Source organism: Chlorocebus sabaeus, chromosome 23 (genome assembly GCF_047675955.1).
Source record: "Chlorocebus sabaeus isolate Y175 chromosome 23, mChlSab1.0.hap1, whole genome shotgun sequence".
Taxonomy (NCBI): domain Eukaryota; kingdom Metazoa; phylum Chordata; class Mammalia; order Primates; family Cercopithecidae; genus Chlorocebus; species Chlorocebus sabaeus.
In genome coordinates this window covers 34557155-34579701 of record NC_132926.1, presented here as the reverse complement: position 1 = coordinate 34579701, position 22547 = coordinate 34557155, and the positions used below count along the sequence as shown (strand labels likewise).

The following is a 22547-nucleotide window of genomic DNA, read 5'->3' as shown; positions in this document are numbered from 1 at the left end:
AAAGTAGAGCTATCTTGTTGCTGTCATCTGTCTGGGAAAAAATGTTATCACTCTAAACAAGAAGAGGTCAGAATGCTCTAGGCATAGAAGGATTCTTTAAAAAATAATAGTTTAGTTTAATATTCACATCTCTGTGGCAAACCCGACTCTTGGTAGAAATTTACTCATTGATTCTGTTGTGTTTTTGCCCAGATCATATATAGCATATTCATTTGCAGGCAATTTTAAGCAGCCATTTGAAAACCAGTATTTTGGAAACGAAAGATTCAGAGACGCTCTCTGGCCCATGTTCCCTATAGATGTTGGCGTTCTAAACAGAACTAAGTCAGGGAGCATGTGATTTACAGTATCATCTTCTTAGTTTTCAGTATGAATGAGATCAGTCCGTTGTTGATGGAGGGATGCAGATGTGACAGTAGGACAAGGAAGCATCGAATCTGCTTTTATTTCGCATGTTACATTCGCCCAGGTCCTTTGACTTGGTTACCAGTTTTGTTATGGTCACTGTGATCCACTTCTCATCTGTCGTCTGTGGAATGAATTCCACAAGCTCCACCTTTTGCAGAAAAACAAAAAACAAGAGTGTTTTTCTTCCCATTCACGATGCGGATGTCTCTGTTCCTGAGTTTAAAACAATCATAAAGACAGAAAAGCAAATCCCTGTAGTAAGAAACCAGACTTTTCAAATGAAACATTTTATTGTAAATAGCTCTTCATAGGTATTCCTCGTGCTTCACTCCCCACCCACCCTTGTTTTTTTTTTGTTTGTTTGTTTTGATCTTTTAAAATGATGTTTATTATCAGGACTAGTGTTTCCATGGGGTGTGGTGTTACATTAAAATGACCCCCCTGCACAGCAGGGGTTGAATGTTTCATTGTAACTTTGGTTCCATGCCCAAGACACATCTTTGCTTGATCTGCCGAAACTAGTTCCATTGCTGAACTTTTTCTTTACACAATATATGTTTATAGTTCTTCTCTTCTGATTTGACATTTACATGTTTCATTAAATGCAGCATATATTGTAGATTTTCAACAGAGTTGTGTAGGAACTGTCAAGTAAGAAACCTTGAATAATGGCTTTAAAATACACAGTTGTAGTCCTGGCTACAGGGTAGTTCTTAGCTTTTGATCTCCCTCTCACTGGTGTAAACAATTTTGCCATCTTTGAAGGTTTAGAAGCATTTGTCTTTCTGGGATCTTATCCATGTTTTCGGTTACTCTGTAAAACAGAGGAAAAAAATTATTTATATATCATTTTTATTAATAGCTGAATCATAAAAAACAAACTTTAAAAAAAGACACACACGTTTTATTCTTTACCACCGCTTTGATGTGTATGATCTTATGCAAGTTACATCTCTAAGCTTAGTTACTTTAATTTTAAGTGAGAAAATAGAATGTATTTCAAAGGTTGTTGCAACACAATGCATATAAAACTATTAATGGTTCTTGTCTCAGAGTGAGTTGCCTGAAATATTATCATTACTGCCTTTTCCTCTAAGGCCTTCCAAGGTGATAGCTTAAGAAGTTAAATTGAATCGTCAGGCCCCAATATATCCATTTAAGATGTTATTTTATTTTTGAAACTTATTTTAGATTCAGAAGGTAAATGTGCAGGTTGGTTACATGGATATATTTCATGATGCAGAAATCTGGGCTTCTGTTGAACCCCATCACACAAAGTGAACATAGTCCCCCACAGGTAGTTTTTCAAACCCTGCCACTTCTCTGCCTCCCACTTTTGGAGTCTCCAGTAGCTACTGTTTCTGCAATATGTTATTTTAATAGCAGACCTGTCTATTCCCTTCAGTGACTTAATTCTATGTCACATTTCCTCCCCAACAAAATTGTAGCCATTGGCAAGTTGTCTCCACCTAAAGTCCTGATTGAAGAACTCCCTGGGAATTCTGCCACACAGGTTTCTCGGTTGGCCCAGAGATGTCCCTGAAAAGGTGCTACTCTGGGAATGCACCAGTCAGGACTCCTAGCCCTGTTCCTCTGTAAGTCCATATGTCTGAGTTTTCACTTGTGTGGAAGTCTAGGTCGTAATGCTGTTTTCCAATGAAAGTCAGAAATAGCACAGAAGATGTGCTATGAGGATGTGCTATTATGTGCTACTTAAGGGATGACCTTTAGGGTCTGAACAACATGGATAGAGAAAATGGGATTTCTCTTTTCTTGCTGTATGCCCAAAGATGAATTATTTAACTTCTCTAAGCCTCAATCTCCTCATCTATAAAATAAGGACACTGATTCTGTAGAAGGACTTTACTATTACTCCAGAAATGTTAAATCCAAAGTTAAATGTTAAAACCACAATCCAAAGTGGAGGAAAAGGAGGCACTTAGTACCCCAAGGATACTTCTAGTCTATCAACTGGAGGCAACCTAAAGATCCAAAGAAATTCCTGCCATGAAGGCATATTTACGGAGCCATTTTGCTCCCAAGACAAGGTTAGACTGGGATGAAAGAGTGACAGAGTCACAGAGGAGAACCTGTGGGAAGGAAGTACAGTGGTCGGGGAGAGATCACACTGAGGGAATGAGGAGGAGGTACGAAGAGGCATAAAGAGATTGATGGTGGTGTCACAGAGGCACACTTGCCTTCTATTCCTTAGACATAGAGTTTCTCATCTTCCCTTGCTTATATGTGAGCAGAGAACTGAACAGTAATGACAGGGCAGAGACAGGGGCCACAGCGTAGTTGTCTCCTTGTCCCATACTTCATCAAAAAGCTACCTCCTCAGCAAAAAGCTGTGGGTTGTACCACCAACGACGGGAGCCAGTGAGGCAGTGGAAGAGGCTGGGCCTTGGCCAGACTGGGAATAGTGCAGTGGGCATCCTCTGCACAGCCTTCTGAAGAATTCACACACATGTTGCCCAGAATGGCCAGCCTTTGGTCACTTCTCATAGAAAAGATATCAAGTGTTGGACAGTAGTAGCCAGAGAAACATCTGCAATCACTGTCAAAGGAGTTGAAAGGGATAATCCTTTTCCCTCTTCTTCCTCCCTGCTCTCCAGAATAGCTGAGCCTTGAAGAGGAAGAGAAGAGGAAGAGATCTCTTAGAGTCAGACCCTGAACTACAGCTCCATGGGGGTACTTGGCTCATGCCTAAGGTAGGATAAGGGAAGAAATGAGAATAAAATAGAGTCTGAAATTGAACTTTTAAACTGGGTTAAAACTTTTGAGGCTTGAAAGTGACTGAGAAGTTGGGGGACTCACCTATTATTTAATTAAAAGATGAAAGAGGGAAATAAGACAGAGCCTGAGTGAAGAAAGCTATGATTTGAGAAAATAGATCAAGATCATATTTACAGTCCACTGGGATGGGAGCCCCAAATAACTAGTTACAAATATAACATTCTTCTGTTCCATGGTAAAGAAGAGTGTTGATCTGAATATATATATAAAATTCTTCAGGGATGTATTTTTGTTTGTGTGTTTTAAAATATAGAATAAATACACAAACACAAAAAGTCTTTTACTTGCAAACTATCAATGTATAGTGTATCAAAGATTAAATCCTATATATTGTGTCAAAGTATGTATGCATCATTTCCACCTATCACAGCTGAGGTACAGCCCCTCATTTAAGTAAACACATGTTGGTTTTAAAAACCAGTGGACTTACAGGCAGTCCAGGCAGTCTCCTAAAATGTTAAGTTTCTATGAATTGAGAAGTATTTGTAAAAGGAACTATTATTTCTGTAGTAAAGCCAGATTTATTCAAATAAGCATTCTGAATTATGGCAGTTACCCAGTGGGTAACAGGAGTTCTTTTTAACAGGTTGCTTAACAGTGCTGCACTTTAGTTTCCTCATCTGTGGAAAACAGCAATTGCCGCTATCATTTTGGAGACTTTACTACAGGCTACAAATTCGTTTTTTTTTTTTTTTTTTTTTTTTTTCCTTTCTGATACAGGGTCTTGCTTTGTTGCTTAGGCTGGAGTGCAGTGGTGCAATCTTGTCTCACTGCAGCATCAACCTCTGGAGCTTAAGCCATCCTTGCACTTCAGCCTCCCAAGTAGCTGCTACTAGAGGTATGTGTCCCCATGCCCAGCTAGTTTTCGTATTTTTGTAGAGATGGGGTTTTGCCATGTTTCCCAGGCTGGTCTTAAACTCCTGGGCTCAAGTGATCCACCTGCCTCAGCTTCCCAAAGTGCTGTGATTACAGAGCCACTGTGCCCAGCTAATGCCACAAACTCCAAGTCTTGAGTATGGTGATGTCACTTCTGACTGGTGGTTGTAGCATCCGCAAGGGCACCACCATCTAACCAGTTACACCCTCCAGAAACACAAGGGCCATCTCTGACACCTTCCACTCCTCACCCTTTATATGCAATTTATCATAAAGTATTCAAAAAATGGTAGCTATTGTTATTACCTCCACAATACAGACGAGGACACTGAGACTGAAGATTATTAAATAATTGGTCCATAAAAATCCTGGTAGGGAAGACATAATAATACTGCATGAAATGTAACTGAAGCTGGAGGATCAGGGAAGACTTCCCTGATTTTCCACTGAGGTGGGAAGGATGAATGGGTATCAACCATTTAATCATGATGTGGGAAATGTGGTCCAGGAAGATGGAAGCACATCTTGAAAGGCATGATTCAAGACAGAATGCTTGGTATGTCTACAAACTTGACCTTCAATGAGCCTTTCCATGTGCCAACTACTAAACTAATTGCTTTACATGTATAATATTACTCAATCCTCAGAAAAACAGTGGGTGCTATTACTTGCCAGTATATTTATATTAGGAAATTAATGTTTGGCGAGTGCTATATTTTGAATGTTGTGTCCCCTCCAAAATTCATGTTGAAACTTAATCCCCAGTGCAAGAGAATTAACAGGTGAGGCTTTTAGGAGGTTATTAGCCCATGAGTGCAGAATGGATGAGGGATTAGTGCCTTATGAAAGAGCTGGAGAGAACTAACTTAGGCTCTTTTGCCCCTCTGTCCCTTCTGTCCTGTGACACAGCTTTGCCCCCTCCAGGGGATGCAACAACAAGGTGCCATCTTGGAAGTAGAGACCAGGCCATCACCAGACACCAAACCTGCTGGTGCCTTGATCTTCAACTTCCAGCCTCCAGAATGGTGAGAAATACATGACTATTACTTATACATTACCTAGTCTCAGGTATTTTGTTATAACAGCACAAATGGACTGAGACAGAGAGTTATAACATATTATGCAGGATTGTTGTAAGTATTACATAAAATGATAAATATAAATGTACTTTTTGAACTGTCAAGCAAGATATCGTCCCTTTTTCCTTATTGAAATATCATTAATATTATTTTAGAAGTATTTATTGATTGTTGACTACGTGCTAGACACTGTTGATTATGTGCTAGGTATTTGGGATACAAAGCTGAACAAAATTATATGGTCGTTATCCTCACGAAGCTTATTTACAATGAGAAAGAGAGACATTAATTAAAAAATATATATATATATATTTCCCCAACGTATGGAAAATTTGTTCAGAAGGGAAGTTGAGAAAGATGTCCTTGTGGGAATCACAACTGAATTGAGATCCAAAGGACAGGTGAGTAGTAGGTGTTTACTAGTTAAAGCAGAAGGGAAGCATTCTGTGCACCAAGACAGCTTGGGCAAACCCTGTGGAAGGCAGGAAGGCATGTGGTTCATTAACAGAAACTGGAGCAACAGGAAGCCTGAGAGATTGCCCGTGTGGTTAGACCATGCAGGGTTTTGTTGGCCAAGTTAAATAATTCAAATTTGATCTTTTTTTTTTTTTTTTTTTTTTTTAAACTTGTTATCAGTAGATTGGTTGAAGGAACTTGATCCTAATAGTGATGTTTTCCTAGGAGGGGGTCAAGGTAAGGTTTGCCTTTCTAAAAGCTGACTCTAACTGCTGTGTGGAGAATGAGTTATAAGAATATCTATAGTGGAAGCACTGAGCCCAGTTAGTGGGCTATTTCAGCTACAGAGGAGGGGATAATATATTTGTTTATGTCCTCTTTCCTTTGTCAATGCATTCTTTAAGGTAGTCTTCAAATGGTATATAAAAAAACAAATCAAATATGAGTTATCTTTGTAAGATATGACAATGGTCTTCATGGCTTTGATCTAACATATCCCAAATCTGCTTTCATATTCATTTTCCAAGCTATTCATTCATCCATCTGCCTCTCAGTTCATCTGTCAATCTGAAATTTATTCTGCACCTAGGATAGATAAGGTACTGTTATAGACACTAAAAATACAAAGATGAATAAAATATAACTCCTACTCTATGCTTTATTAGTACAATTTGTGAGACAAATAGGGAAACAATTTATATATGACTGGATAAAGCTAATGGATACATTTATATAAAAAGGAATTACTAACTGGCATACAATAAGTCATCTTATAGGCTTTCCTTATCCATACAAAAACTAAACAGTAAAATTTTCCTACTAATACTTTATTTGTTTATTTATTTTTTTGGTGGGGGGGCAGAGTCTTACTCTGTCACCCAGGCTGAAGTGTAGTGGTACAATCTCGGCTCACTGCAGCCTCTGCCTCCCAGGTTCTAAGTGATTCTCCTGCCTTAGCCCCCCAAGTAGCTGAGATTAGAGGCACAGGCCACGACACCTGGCTAATTTTTGTATTTTTTTTTTTTGGTAGAGATGGGATTTCATCATGTTGGCTAGGCTGGTCTCGAACTCCTGACCTCAGGTGATCCACCTGCCTCAGACTCCCAAAGTGCTGGGATTATAGGAGTGAGCCACCACGCCTGGCTGATCCTACTAATACTTTAAATGATGAATATAATAGAGACTGGTCATGTGGCCATTTGTTTTCCCCAGGCTACCTGAGTAAATGTTTGCACATTTTAGCAAATAATGCAGTATTTAACTTTTCTTAAGTTTTTTCATTAGAAAATAACACAGTATTATGTGCCTTTTAACATTTTTTATGTTACTAGACAGGAAGTAAAAGTATTGGGCTGTCAAGTTCAAAAATATATGGTTAACACTGGAGAAATATCATTAAAAATTATATATATATATATCCAAATGCATGTAAAATTTTTCAGTGGGGGACAGTAAAAATGAGCTAGACCAGTTTATGTGATAAAGAATCATGATCACCTGTTCTCTGGTCCGCCCAACTTGATAATGAGCAAAACTGGTGCTGTCATGTTCTTCATTCATTCATCCCTGCTCAGAAGAGGAGGATTTTCAATGGGTCATTGCAACCTGGGTGTAGCAACTAATCTGGTGATAGCTATTTTTGTGTTCCTCTCATTTTTTTCTTTCCTTTGTCTCCCTGTGTAACCATGTAATATGAAACAATGAGTGGTTGCTATGGCTTAAATGTGTTTCCCACAAAACATGTGTTAGAAACTTAATCCCTAATGCAACAGTGTTGGGAGTTGGAGCCTGATGAGAAGCCATGAAGGTGGAGTGAATGTCTAATAACTCCAGGTCCTTCGTCCTTTGGACTCCGGGACCTGCACCAGCAGCCTCCTGGGGCTCTCAAGCCTTTGGCCTTTGACTGAGAATTACACCTCTGGCTTCCTTGGTTTTTGGGTCTTTTTTTTTTTTCTTTATTTTTTGAGATGGAATCTCACTCTGTCACCCAGACTGGAATGCAATGGTGTGATCTCAGCTCACTGCAACCTCCACCTCCCAGGTTCAAGTGGTTCTCCTGCCTTAGCCTCCCCAGTAGCTGGGACTACAGGTGCCCACCACCACACCTGGCTAATTTTTTTATTTTTAGTAGAGACGGGGTTTCACCATATTGGCCAGGCTGGTCTTGAACTCCTGACCTTGTGATCTGCCAGTCTTGGCCTCCCAAAGTGCTGGGATTACAGGCGTGAGCCACCAGTGGTTCTTGGGTTTCTGATTTGAACAGAGCCATGTTACTTCTCTGGTTCTCCAGCGTGTAGATGGCTTACCATGGGACTTCACCACCACCATAACCAGGTGAGTGAATTCTCCTAATAAAGCTCCTCTCATTTTCATCTGTCTATCTGTCTGTCTATCTATCTATCTATCTATCTATCTATCTATCTATCTATGCTATTGATTACCTCTCTGGAGAAAGCTGACTAATACATTGATATGCTATTCCTTTGGAAAACCAGAATGCATAGCCAGATAATATCTTCTGGAACTACTTGGAGTCCCCTTGTTTAAAGTAGAAGTTCTAATATAATCCATGCAGTTATTTAGTCAGCCAACACTGAGTCCAGAAAGGGTGCCTTCTAGAGAGCGTTCAATGGCTTCTATATTATTACTCACAATAATGACTTAGGCAATTACTAAAAGAAAAGAAGTAGGAGTCACTCTATTTTAAGGAGGACTTTGTAATTTAAGCTAGTCTTGGGTTTATGAACAGAATACAAATCACTAATTTAGTATGGAAAAAAACCATATGATAATTTGCAGTAAGCTTTCACTACCTACCAATAAACAAGCACTTTTCCCTTACTTATTCCTATTTCTCTCTTGCCAACTTTGGAGACTTAAGTAGCATTAATCAGTTTTCAGTGACGTTTTATTCCCTAATATTATTTAAAACCAGATTATTCCCTGAGAAGAGGAGATGAAAAAGCAACTACTTGCTTGGGTTTAGGCTGTAAACTACTTGGCAGTACTAGAGGTTATAATTTTGAATTTAGTGTAATTTTGTATACTAGCATACCAGTATAATTTAGTATAGTTTTGAATTCAGTAAATATGGTAGCTAAATTTTAAATGGAATAATAGCTACGAGTTACTGATTAATGATTATCCAGGCACTGTTATGCCTTTGACATGCATAACATCATTTCATTCTCTCAATATAACATCCTGCTGTAGGTAACATGACTATAACCATTCTGTGGAATAGGAAACCTAATCTTGGGTGGATTAAATAAACTGCCTATCTCCACACAACTAGCAAATGGCAGGACTCAAGCTTAAAAGTATATCTGACTTGTAAGCTGTGCCCTCTAACCTCTCAGCCATTTTACTGCATATGCATTATATTACATTGCCCAGATTCACTGTCACATTCATTTGCTATATTATTAATTATCATTATAGTCATTCACTTAACAGACAATTGCTAAGTATCATTTATGTGCTACTTTGGAGGAAAAACATCAAATCTTGTACATCCCTCAAGGAGTTACACAAAATGGGAAAAAGTACAGAGACGAACACACTGTAATTTCAAAAGCTAATAGCTAAGTAGTACAACACAAACAAATGATGCTTCTCATGAGGATACATATGAAAACCAACGTTGCTTGAAACATGGGAGAAAGGCCCTTTTTAATTTGTGAGGCAGTTTGGTGGTTAAAAGTGGATTCTGGGCTGAGGCTGCCTGGGTACAAATTGGTAGCTGTATGGTCTTGGGAAAGTCACACGCTGTAGTTTCTCCAACTACAAATTGAGAATAAAAGCAATACCTATCCCACAGGGGATTTCATGAGGATTAGATGTATCTATTACTTAGAACAGCTCCCAGGACATAATCAGCTTTGGCCAGCATTGATGTTAATGCTGAAGCCTACACATTTTCTACCTAGTACTTATGAGGTTTGATATTTCTTCTCTACACCACCATGTGTTACTTGTCTCTTACTGAAATTTATTTTCCCTACTTTTAAAATTTATTTACTGTTTCTTTTTTTTTTTTTTGGTGGGGGGAGGCTGTTTGTTTTCTGATACTCTGGTCATTTTGATCCTTTACTAGAGAATCTCCTTCCACTTCAATTTGGATATTCCCATTCAATTTAAGAGACTCAATCCTCTTCTTTCCATCCTACGATGCTATCACCTTTCTTGACAGACAAAGGACAGTGGTCAGTCTGAAAAGAAAATATTTTGGAAGAAAGAATATAGCCAGAGAGTGAGTTACGAGTTCATACATTTTCTGAGCATATCTGCTTAACTCTTTGCTTTTATCGGGTTATTCTAAAGCACTTTTACTTGTGTGTTCCATATCCAGGTAACAGATCTCATACCTATAGAGGGAGAAAGTACCTCTCTTCTATTTTCCAACTTGCTGTAGAAAATGTTAAATCACCCGAGGTCCAGGAAAGATCTCAGGCTAATATAATTTAATAGGAAAATCAGAGTTGACATGAACTGTGATAAATGGATTTAGAATAGCCGCTGGCCCTTCTTCTTTTTTAACAATGGTATTGAGATTTGTGGTTTCCCTATTTGGCTGGCCATCAGAATCACATAGTGTGCTTGTTAAATACAGAGCAGTCCTTGCTCTCACTCTCCCACCTTCTCTCTATCTCACCTCTATCTCCAGTGATCTGATTCAGCAAGTCTGAGGTAGGGCTTAAAAATCTATATTTTTAAGCACTGGGAATCACTAACATTATTTATGCATGTATTCATGAGACATGGACTTGATAATAGTAATTCTAAAACTCTCCTTTTTGTTTTCTGTATTAACATTGAAGAATAACTTATTTGAAAACACGATCCAATTTTACTCAGCCTGCTTTCTTGAGTTTTAATGAACTCCCTAGTCTCTATCGGGGACAAGGGGTGAAAAAAACAGCAGTCATCATTAGCTTGTTAGATTAGCAGAATCAGAATTTTCAAGCTGAACGCAACACTAAAGATAAAGTCATTATTTCTTTACTTTGCAGATATAGATGCAACTTTCTGCATAATGGGAGATTATGATGGGAATACTAACATCCACAGACATCGTGACTTCCCGAAGTAATACAGTTAACTGGAATAAATTATTGATTCCCAGAAAATTTAGTTTTTTCACTTTTCTAATAATCACCCAAATAGACTGGATCTGTTTCTCAATTTATGGCATTTATGCTAACCAAAGTAAGTGTGTTTGTTTTTTAAAAATATAGCATAGTTAAAAAAATATAGACCAGGCCTGATGGCTTGGTCAACAGTTTGAGAGGCTGAGGCAGGAGGATTGCTTGAGCTCTGAAGTTCAAGGCTACCCTGAGCAACAAAGTGAGACCTTGTCTCTACTAAAAACAAACAAACAAAAAATTAGCTGAGCTTGGTGACACATGCCTGTAGTCCCAGCTACTCAGGAGGCTGAGGTTGGAGGATTGCTCTGAGCCTGGGAGATTGAGGCTGCCAGTGAATGATCTGATGGCACCACTGCATTCCAGCCTGGGTGACAGAACAAGACTCTGTCTCAAAAAACGAAACAAAACAAAACAAAAAACTAAAGAAAGGCATAGTAACTATAGGTAACATCCTTTTTATCAAATACCTCTTAGAACCACATTTTGAGAATTAAATGGAATCTTACCTTTAAGAGGCACCTTGACATCAAGGCCATAGAATAAAGGCAAGAGAGAAGAACAAGAATAGAAACAGAAACTGCAGAAGAAAAAGAAGAAGATTATGTAAATCTGAATTTCTGTAGTGCCATTCAGGTAGTACAAAACCTCAGCTTTTCCACATTGCTCAAGTCTAATCACTTCACATATGAACATCAAGCATCTTTTTGTTTAAAAAAATCCACACCTTTTATGTTGCTACCTACAGTATCAGTGTTCAACTAACATTGATTCATACATTTTAGAATCATGAGGTGGTTTTACGAATAATTGGTCTAAGCTCCTAATTTTATATTTAAGAAAAATAAGCACAGGGCAGTAAATCAATGGTTTAATTTCACACAATTTTATGGCACAGTGAGGGCTAAAGCTTAGCTAGCCTGAATCCTACTTTGTTACATATCACTGTCTCTATCTTTCACGCATGAGAGGGTATTTCAAAAACACAAAATATGATCAGAACGTACACTTAATCACTCAGTGCTATCTTTTTGATTAATATGATAGCCTTTAGGATTAAGGCACAGCTGGGAAAATATTAATCTGTAGGCTAAATATATACTTAATTACTCACAGTGGAACATTTCAGAGAGATAAATGGACACTGTTAATAATTACATTGGGTTGACGGGTAAAAACTGGGTCTGTCCTGGGCAAGTGGGGAGGTCTGATCATGCTATTGGTATAAGAACTGCTTCTACATCAATGGGCATTTCAGATAATAAATGCGTGATGTTGTTCCAGCTGTTATGCCTCCAAGATAGACGACTTCTTATTTGACTCAGGGAAGTTAAATGGAATCTGATTTGTTTCTCTTCATCAAAAATTTTCACTTGAGAAACAGATAATTAGGTGGACAAACAGTACTTGTGTAGCACAGGTATATAATTAACTGTATACTAACTATAAAAAGCTATGGGTCAGGTCAGTTTTTAAAAAATAATTGATTTTCTTGGTGGTTTTCTTTTACAGAGTAAGTCTTTTACTTGATTATCACACTCCAGGTACATACTGTTAGACACATCTATGAATAAGGGTTATGTTTGGCATTCTCATATTGTGAATGTTATTTGCATATTTCCTTTAATGCTACTGCTTATAAGGTTCTTGCTTCACTATGGCTAAATTCTACATACAAGTTATGAGGATGGCTCTAAGAGGCATATATTGGTGGCTAGTCTATTATTCTGAAAAGCAAAAACTGTTGCTTTTTTTTCATTCTTTGAAGGTAAACTTATAGCAGGAGAAGTTCGAGAATGGAGAGTAATGGGCAAATTCCCATTCCCATTATTCCATCAGAGCTACCTCTCTGGGCATGAGGAGATGCCCATCACTTAATCTGTAATGAGAGTCTTAATCCCTGCAGTGTAGTGGGCAGATCATGCCATCTGCAGTCAGAAACCCTGACCTCTGGTTTTGATTTGCCATAAATTGGCTACATAATTTTGGGCAAGTTGTTTAATTTCTTTGAGCCATTGTTTTATTATCTGTATAAAAGGGGATCATAACATCTGTAGTGTCTGTCTCATAGAGTAATTATGAGAATCAGATGAAATGATGGTAGTGGAAGTGCTCTAGATATGATGCATACAGATATTATGCTCTAGATAAGTGCTGCACACAGCTGAAGCAATTTTGCTAGGTTTGTTCTTGCCACCTGATTCATACTAACTGTGTGCATTGAAATAAACAATAAAGAAGGGATATTACATGTACCCTGAGTGGGTGTTCAAGTACCACAAGGGAAGAATGAAGAGTATCTCTGGCATAAAGGATCTTTAGCCTTTTTACTAGACTTAAGGGCGAGGAGAAAGGAAGTCCAGTGAGTAGAAGGTGAATCATAAATCTCATCTCTAGTCAAATATCTAATTAGAAGTCAACTGGATTGTTTTTGAAGTGGTTGAATTTGCTACCATATGTGAAATATGCAGTGTTGATAAATACACTGCATATTGTTGATCCTTATTTTCTTTGAAGTAAGGTTATTACCCCATTATCATAAAAGTTTAGGAAGTTCAGACCTGTAAAGTGTACAGAGCAAAAGAATTGTGAAAAAGTTTACATTGAATTCCAACAATGAACATGATCTTAATCTCCCTTCTTCCAAAATTTTTGAGGGTTTTATTTAGGGAATGGCTAGGGTGATGACATTGATAGATCTTTTTTCTCCCCTTTTTGTTTTTTTATTTTTATACCTCAGCTGGACAGGAACTGAATGGGTATCAAGTTTTGGGGGCAGAATAGCCTTAACTTTGACTTTTTCCTTGAGCCAGCCCTAGGGTAGCTGATGAATTAGCAGAGATAGCTAAGCACTGGCCATTCAAAAGTGTGGAAAATGGAAGATATTAAGTGTGGTCTTTGACAAACAGGGAAGCTGAAAGCAACCCCCGCCTTCTGTGGGGCTTCCTGCCAATCACTGGGAAATTTATTGTACGTTATTGTTGCCTCATTCAATCCCGCAGAACTAAATAGCCCCTTCTGAAATGTGATAAATTCAAATTTAAAATTTTGCAGAGAACGTATACTTTGGGTCGGAATTTTTAAAATTACACTTTTAGAATTTGACTTATGCTTTTTTAGTGTTTCCTTTTTCACATAAGTGATCTCATTTGTTCCTCATGGAACCCAAGGGAGGAGGAAAGGGCAAATGTTATCATCCCTGTTTTAGAGATACGGCTTGGACAGAGGAAGTCAAGTTATTTACCTAAGGTCAAATGAGTACTGAAGACCCACCCTATACAGAAATCTGGATGCCTGGTGGTCTGGCTACTTGAGCCTACCAACTCCCTTTAACCTCACATATACAGGTAATTATAGAAGCAATCTGGGATGAACCAAATTCTAATCACTGTTGCAGAAGGGCAGATAGTTTGCTATTTTCTTCTTGTGTGCCTATGGAAGCTATTATAAAACAGCAATATCGTTTTACATACAGGGATTCAGGTAGCTACTTTCAGTCAATCTCATTGGAATTCCAGAGAAGAACCTATTTGGCATCCTTGCTCTTTCCCTCAGCAGAAGGTTCCTGGTGTCTTGGGCCAGACTTTATTATTATTATTATTATTATACTTTAAATTCTGGGATACACACACAGAACGTGCAGGTTTGTTACACAGGTATACGTGTGCCATGGTGGTTTGCCGCACCTATCAACCCATCATCTACATTAGGTATTTCTCCTAATGCTCTCTCTCCCCTTGCTCCCCACCCCCCGACAGGCCCTGGTGTGTGATGTTCCCCAACCTGTGCCTGTATGTTCTCATTGTTCAACTCCCACTTAAGAGTGAGGACATGCGGTGTTTGCTTTTCTTTTCCTCTGTTAGTTTGCTGAGAATGATAGTTTCCAACTTCATCCATGTCCCTGCAAAGGATATGAACTCATTGTTTTTTATGGCTGCATAGTATTCCATGGTGTGTATGTGCCACATTTTTTTTTTGAGACAGAGTTTTGTTCTGTTGCCCAGGCTGGAATGCAGTGGCATGATCTTGGCTCACTGCAAGTTCTGCCTGCCGGGTTCACGGCATTCTCCTGCCTCAGCCTCCCGAGTAGGTGGGACTACAGGCACTCGCCACCTCGTCCGGCTAATTTTTTGTATTTTTAGTAGAGATGGGGTTCACCGTGTTAGCCAGGATGGTCTCAATCTCCTGACCTTGTGATCCGCCCAGCTCGGCCTCCCAAGGTGCTGGGATTACAGGCATGAGCCACTGCGCCTGGCCCTGTGCCACATTTTCTTTATCCAGTCTAACATTGATGGGCATTTGGGTTGGTTCCAAGTTTTTGCTATTGTGAATAGTGCTGCAATAAACATACGTGTACATGTGTCCTTATAGTAGAATGATTTATAATCCTTTGGGTTATACGTCCAGTAATGGGTTTATAATTTATAATCCTTTGGGTTATAAATCCAGTAATGGGATTGCCATGTCAAATGGTATTTCTAGTTCTAGATCCTGGAGGAATCGCCACACTGTCTTCCACAATGGTTGAACTAGTTTACACTCCCACCAATGGTGTAAAATCATTCCTATTTCTCCACATTCTCTCCAGCATCTGTTGTTTCCTGACTTTTTAATGATAGCCATTCTGACTGGTGTGAGATGGTATCTCTTTGTGGTTTTAATTTGCATTTCTCTAATGACCAGTGATGATGAGCTTTTTTTCATCTGTTTGTTGGCCATATTATGTCTTATTTTGAAAAGTGTCTGTTCATATCCTTTGCCCACTTTTTGATGGGGCTGCTTGTTTTTTCTTGTAAATTTGTTTAAGTTCCCTGTGGATTCTGGATAATAGCCCTTTGTAAGATGGATAGATTGCAAAAATTCCCTCCCATTCTGTAGGTTATCCCATTACCTGTTCACCCTGATGATAGTTTCTTTTGCTGTGCAGAAGCTCTTTAGCTTAAGTAGATCCCATTTGTCAATTTTGGATTTTGTTGCCATTGCTTTTGGTGTTTTAGTCATGAAGTCTTTGCCCATGCCTATGTCCTGAATGGTATTACCTAGGTTTTCTTCTAGGGTTTTATGGTTTTGGGTCTTATGTTTAAATCTTTAATCCACCTTGAATTAATTTTTGTATGAGGTGTAAGGAAGGGGTCCAGTTTCAGTTTTCTGAATATGGCTAGCTGGTTTTCTGAATACCGTTTATTAAATAGGGAATCCTCTCCCCATTGCTTGTTTTCGTCAGTTTTGTCAAAGATCTGATGGTTGTAGATGTGTGGTGTTATTTCTGAGGCCTCTGTTCTGTTCCATTGGTCTATATATCTGTTTTGGTACCGGTACTATGTTGTTTTGGTTACTGTAGCCTTGTAGTAGAGTTTGAAGTCAGGTAGCATGACGCCTCCAGCTTTGTTCTTTTTGCTTAGGATTGTCTTTGCTATATGGGCTCTTCTTTGGTTCTGTATGAAATTTAAAATAGTTTTTTTCTAATTCTGTGAAGAAAGTAAATGGTAACTTGATGGGAATAGTGTTGATCTATAAATTACTTTGGGCAGTGTGGCCATTTTCATGATATTGATTCTTTCTATCCATGAGCATGGAATGTTTTTCCATTTGTTTGTGTTCTCTCTTATTGCCTCGAGCAGTGAATTTTATTTCTTCTTGAAGTAGTCCTTCCCATGTAAATTGTATTCCTAGGTATTTTATTCTCCTTGTAGCAATTGTTAATGGGAGTTCACTCATGATTTGACTGTCTGCCTATTATTGGTGTATAGGAATGCTTGTGATTTTTGCACACTGATTGTGTATCTTGAGAGTTTGCTGAAGTTGCTTATCAGTTTAAGGAGTTTTTGTGCTGAGACAATGGGGTTTTCTAAATACACAATCATGTCATCTGCAAACAGAGACAATTTGACTTCCTCTCTTCCCATTTGAATACCCTTTATTTTTTTCTCTTGCCTGATAGTCCCAGCCAGAACTTCCAATACTATGTTGAATAGGAGTGGTGAGAGATGGCATCCTTGTTTTGTGCTGGTTTTCAGAGGGAATGCTTCCAGCGTTTGCCCATTCAGTATGATATTGGCTGTGGGTTTGTCATAAATAACTCTTATTATTTTGAGATATGTTCCATCAATACCTAGTTTATTGAGTGTTTTTAGCATGAAGGGATGTTGAATTTTATCAAAGGCCTTTTCTGCATCTATTGAGATAATCATGTGTTTTTTGTCATTGGTTCTGTTTATGTGATGGATTATGTTTACTGATTTACATATGTTGAACCAACGTTGCATCCCAGGGTTGAAGCCAACTTGATTGTGGTGGATAAGGTTTTTAATGTGCTGCTGGATTTGGTTTGCCAGTATTTTATTGAGGATTTTCACAATGATGTTCATCAGGGACACTGGCCTGAATTTTGTTGTTGTTGTTGCTGTGTCTCTGCCAGGTTTTTTATCAGGATGATGCTGGTCTCAGAAAATGAGTTAGGGAGAAGTCCCTCTTTTTCTATTGTTTGGAATAGTTTCAGAATGAACGGTACCAACTCCTCTCGGTACCTCTGGTAGAATTCAGCTGTGAATCTGTCTGGTCCTGGGCTTTTTTTGGTTGGTAGGCAATTAATTACTGCCTTTATTTCAGAACTTGTTATTGGTCTATTCAGGTATTTGACTTCTTCCTGGTTTAGTCTTGGGAGGGTGTATGTGTCCAGGAATTTATCCATTTCTTCTAGATTTTCTATTTATTTGCATAAAGGTGTTTATAGTATTTTCTGATTGCAGATTGTATTTCTGTGAGATCAGTGGTGATCTCCCCTTTATCATTTTTTATTGGGTCTATTTGATTCTTCTCTCCTTTCTTCTTTATTAGTCTGGCTAGTGGTCTATCTATTTTGTTAATCTTTTCAAAAAAAAACCCAGCTCCTAGATTCACTGATTTTTTGAAGGGTTTTTCGTGTCTCTATCTCCTTCAGTTTTGCTCTGATCTTAGTTATTTCTTGTCTTCTGCTAGCTTTTGAATTTGTTTGTTCTTGATTCTCCAGTGCTTTTAATTGTTACGTTAGGGTGGCAATTTTAGATCTTTCTCGCTTTCTCCTGTGGGGATTTAGTGCTACAAATTTCCCTCTAAACAATGTTTTAGCTGTGTCCCAGAGATTCTGGTATGTTGTGTCTTTGTTCTCATTGGTTTCAAATAGCTTATTTATTTCTGCCTTAATTTCGTTATTTACCCAGTTGTCATTCAGGAGCAGGTTATTTGGTTTCCATGTAGTTGTATGGTTTTGAGTGAGTTTCTTAATCCTGAGTTCTAATTTGATTGCACTGTGGTCTGAGAGACTGTTTGTTATGATTTCTGTTCTTTTGCATTTGCTGAGGAGTGTTTCATTTTCTATTATATGGTCGATTTTAGAATAAGAGCTATGTGGCGCTGAGCAGAATGTATGTTCTATTGATTTGGGGTCAAGAGTTCTGTAGATGTCTATTAGGTCTGCTTGGTCCAGAGCTGAGCTCAAGTCCTGAATTTCCTTGTTAATTTTCTGTCTTGTTGATTTGTCTAATATTGACAGTGGGGTGTTAAAGTTTCCCACTATTCATGTGTGTGAGTCTAAGTCTCTTTGTAGGTCTCTAAGAACTTGCTTTATGAATCTGGGTGCTCCCGTATTGGATGCATATATATATAGGATATTTAGGTCTTCTTGTTGCATTGATCTCTTTACAATTATGTAATGCCCTTCTTTGTCTTTTTTGATTTTTGTTGGTTTCAAGTCTGTTTTATCAGAGACTAGAATTGCAACCCCCTATTTTAAAATTTTTGGCTTTCCACTTGCTTGGTATATCTTCCTCCATTCCTTTATTTTGAGTCTATGTGTATCTTTGCACATGAGATGGGTCTCCCGAATACAGTACACTGATGGCTTTTGACTTTTTATCCAATTTGCCAGTCTGTGCCTTTTAATTGGAGCATTTAGCCCCTTTACATTTAAGGCTAATATTGTTATGTGTGAATTTGATCCTGTCATTATGATGCTAGCTGGTTATTTTGCCTGTTAGTTGATGCAGTTTCTTCATAGTGTTGATGGTCTTTACATTTTGGGTTGTTTTTGCAGTGGCTGGTACCAGTTTTTCCTTTCCATATTTAGTGCTTCCTTCAGGAGCTCTTGTAAGGCAGGCCTGGTGGTGACAAAATCCCTTAGCATTTGCTTGTCTGTAAGGGATTATTTCTCCTTCACTTATGAAGCTTAGTTTGGCTGGATATGAAATTCTGGGTTGAAAATTATTTTCTTTAAGAATGTTGAATATTGGCCCCTACTCTCTTCTGGCTTGTAGAGTTTCTGCCGAGAGATCCACTAATTAGTCTGATGGGCTTCCCTTTGTGGGTAACTCACCCTTTCTCTCTGCGTGTGCTTAACATTTTTTCCTTCATTTCAACCTTGCTGAATCTGGTGATTATGTGTCTTAGGGCTGCTCTTCTCGAGGAATATCTTTGTGGTGTTCTCTGTATTTCCTGAATTTGAATGTTGGCCTGTCTTGCTAGGATGGGGAAGTTCTCCTGAATAATATCCTGAAGTGTGTTTTTGAACTTAGTTCCATTATCTCCATCACTTTCAGGTACACCAATCAAACGTAGGTTTGGTCTTTATGCATAGTCTCATATTTGTTAGAAGCTTTGTTCATTCCTTTTCATTCTTTTTTCTCCAATCTAGTCTTCACATTTTATTTCATTAAGTTGATCTTCAATCTCTGATATCCTTTTTTCCACTTGATTGATTCAGCTATGGATACTGCATGCTTCACAAAGTTCTCGTGCTGTGTTTTTTAGCTCCATCAGGTCATGTATGTTCTTCTCTAAACTGGTTATTCTAGTTAGCAATCCCTCTAACATTTTATTAAGTTTCTTAGCTTCCTTAAACTGGTTATTCTAATTAGCAATCTCTCTAACCTTTTATTAAGTTTCTTAGCTTCCTTATATTGGGTTATAACATGCTCCTTTATCTCAGAGGAGTTTGTTATTACCCACCTTTTGAAGCCTACTTCTGTCAATTTGTCAAACTCATTCTCCATCCAGCTTTGTTCCCTTTCTGGCGAGGAGTTTTGATCCATTGGAGGAGAAGAGGCATTCTGGTTTTTGGAATTTTCATCCTTTTTGTGCTGGTTTTTCCTCATCTTCATGGATTTATCCATCTTTGGTCTTTGCTGTTGATGACCTTTGGATAGAGTTTTTGCATGGTTGTCCTTTTCATTGATGTTGATGCTATTGCTTTCTGTTTGTTAGTTTTCCTTCTAACAGTCAGGCCCCTCTGCTGCAGGTCTTCTGGAGTTTGCTGGGGGTCCACTCCAGACTCTGTTTGCCTGGTTATCACCAACGGAGGCTGCAGAATAGCAAAGATTGCTGCCTGCTCCTTCCTCTGGAAGCTTCGTCCCAGAAGAGCACAGGTCAGATGCAGCCAGAGCTCTCCTGTATGAGGTGTCTCTCAACTCCTGCTGGGAGGTATCTCCCAGTCAGGAGGGGTCAGGGACCCACTTGAGGAGGCAGTCTGTCTCTTCACAGAGCTCAAGCACTGTGCTGGGAGATCCACTGCTCTCTTCAGAGCCAGCAGGCAGGAACATTTAAGTCTGTTGAAGCTGCACCCACAGCTGCCCCTTCCCCTAAGTTCTGTGTCCCAGGGAGATGGGAGTTTTATCCATAAGCCCCTGAATGGGGTGCTGCCTTTCCTTCAGAGATGCCCTGCCCAGAGAGGAGGAATCTAGAGAGGCAGTCTGGCTACAGAAGCTTTGTGGCCCTGTGGTGGGCTCCACCTAGTCTGAACTTCCCTGGGGCTTTGTTTACACTGTGAGGGGAAAAGTGCCTACTTAAGCCTCAGTAATGGTGAATGCTCCTCCCCTCCACCAAGCTCGAGCATCCCAGGTTGACGTCAGACTGCTGAGCTAGCAGCGAGAATTTCAACCCAGTGGATCTTAGCTTGCTGGACTCCGTGGGGGTGGGATCCACTGAGCAAGACCACTTGGCTCTCTGGCTTCAGGCCCTTTTCCAGGGGAGTGAATGGTTCTGTCTTGATGGCATACCAGGTGCCACTGGGGTATGAAAAAAAAAAAACTCCTGCAGCTAGCTCAGTGTCTGCCCAAATGGCCTCCCAGTTTTGTGCCTGAAACCCAGGGTCCTTGTGGTGTAGGCACCTGAGGGAATCTTCTGGTCTGTGGGTTGCGAAGATCACGAGAAAAGCATAGTATCTGGGCCAGAGTGCACCATCACGGCACAGTCCCTCATAGCTTCCCTTGGCTAGGGGAGGGAGTTCCCTGACCCCTTGCACTTCTTGGGTGAGGCAACACCCCACTCTGCTTTGGTTTGCCCTCCGTGGGCTGCACCCACTGTCTAACCAGTCCCAATGAGATGAACCAGGTACCTCGGTTAGAAATGCAGAAATCACCCGCCTTCTGTGTTGGTCTGGCTGGGAACTGCAGACCGGAGCTGTTCCTATTTGGCCATCTTGCTCGGGAATTCCAGGCTTTGACTTTTTTGTTGTGCAAACCTGTGTAGCTCACTGTAGCTTGTTCAGTATCCCAGCCTGAGCTCTGTCTGTTCTCCCACCCCACACGCATTTCCAAGTGCCCTCTGTTAGAGCCACGTTGTTATACCCCTCAAAAACACTGCCTGACTTGGAGGAAGCAGCCACTCTTTGAGATCCCTGGGGAAGTGACAGGACAACATGATTATCATATACCAACCCAAATTTCTGAACTGATTGTTAAGGTGAAACTGCAGCACAAGGATGAAAGGTCTTTTTATGAATGATAATGGAAAAGGTAAAAAAAAAAGGTGCTAAAAGATTTTTTTTTAAAAAAGAGCAAAGTAGGGTAACCAAATTCAGAAGAAACTTTTGGAAAGGAAATGAAGATAAGGAAGGGGAAACTAAGGAAAGAAAACACATAAAAAAATAGGAAAGAAACACAAAAGACAAACATGTGAAGGCTAGGTTACTGATGGCAGACTCTTTCCTGGCATTCTGACTGACAGAAGGTGAAAGCTAGGTTTACTGTAACTACACCTGCCTCTGCAAGACACACAATTAACTGAGAAGCCAGAAAGAAAATACAGTGTGCAAAATCAATATTGCTTTCTGGTTGAACAAATAATAAGATACTTATTGAACTTGACACATACCTTTTCTTCTAAGTCCTTTATTTGTCTTTTCTGGATGTCTGTTTTATCTTCTAAGTCACGAATTCTCTGAAGAAAGAAAAGAAAAGAAAAGAAAGAAAGCATCAGTAGGTGGTAAGTTGTGCAGAAAAATAATTCACCAAACGAAAACATGAAAATTCCTATACAAACCTGAATATTTGTACAAGCAGCTGGAAACATCACATTTATGTTTTTCCCCACCCAAAACGTGTTGCATGCTTCACAAATTATCTATGCTTGTGGTAGAAAATCATTGTTACTGATTATCTTTTCAAAAAATGTTTGCTACCCTTTCTACTGGGCCTATCCCTGTAGACCCCTTCCTAGTGAGGTGTAGATTCCACACCACTGATACTGAGTTTGGCAAAGAGACTTGTTTTGGCCAGTGGAATGCGAGTTGGAATAAGATTTGGGAATATCAAATCCTTGTAGAGGGTGTAGTATATCTCAGAACTAGAGAGTAAGAAATAAGCTTTGTTATGAGCCATTTGGATTGAGATTTTGATTGCTTGTTACCACATTAAAGATGGCTGAGGCTGACTCATATAGATGTAAACAATCCAATTGTTCTTTCTTAACCTTTTTTTTTTCTTAACCCTATTTCAGCCTTGTTTCAGGATAGAATTTTCTCACAAAATAGAATTGG

At 39.1% G+C, this 22547-nt stretch overlaps 1 protein-coding gene across 4 annotated transcripts in view; it reads right to left on the bottom strand.

Annotated features, from left to right (window-relative positions):
- Positions 1-732: 732 nt before the first annotated feature.
- The window catches only part of JAKMIP2 (janus kinase and microtubule interacting protein 2), a 184770-nt gene continuing 162955 nt past the window's right edge, over positions 733-22547 (bottom strand). For 3 of the 4 annotated variants that reach the window (XM_008014885.3, XM_008014888.3, XM_008014890.3), the window contains 3 exons: positions 21884-21949; positions 11269-11339; positions 733-1222 (listed from right to left, as the gene is read on the bottom strand). In XM_008014885.3, coding sequence (XP_008013076.2) covers positions 11289-11339; positions 21884-21949 — 117 coding nt within the window. In that variant the 3' untranslated portion in view covers positions 733-1222; positions 11269-11288. The remainder of the gene's footprint in view (positions 1223-11268; positions 11340-21883; positions 21950-22547) is intronic. The other variant, XM_008014886.3, reaches the window with a different exon arrangement.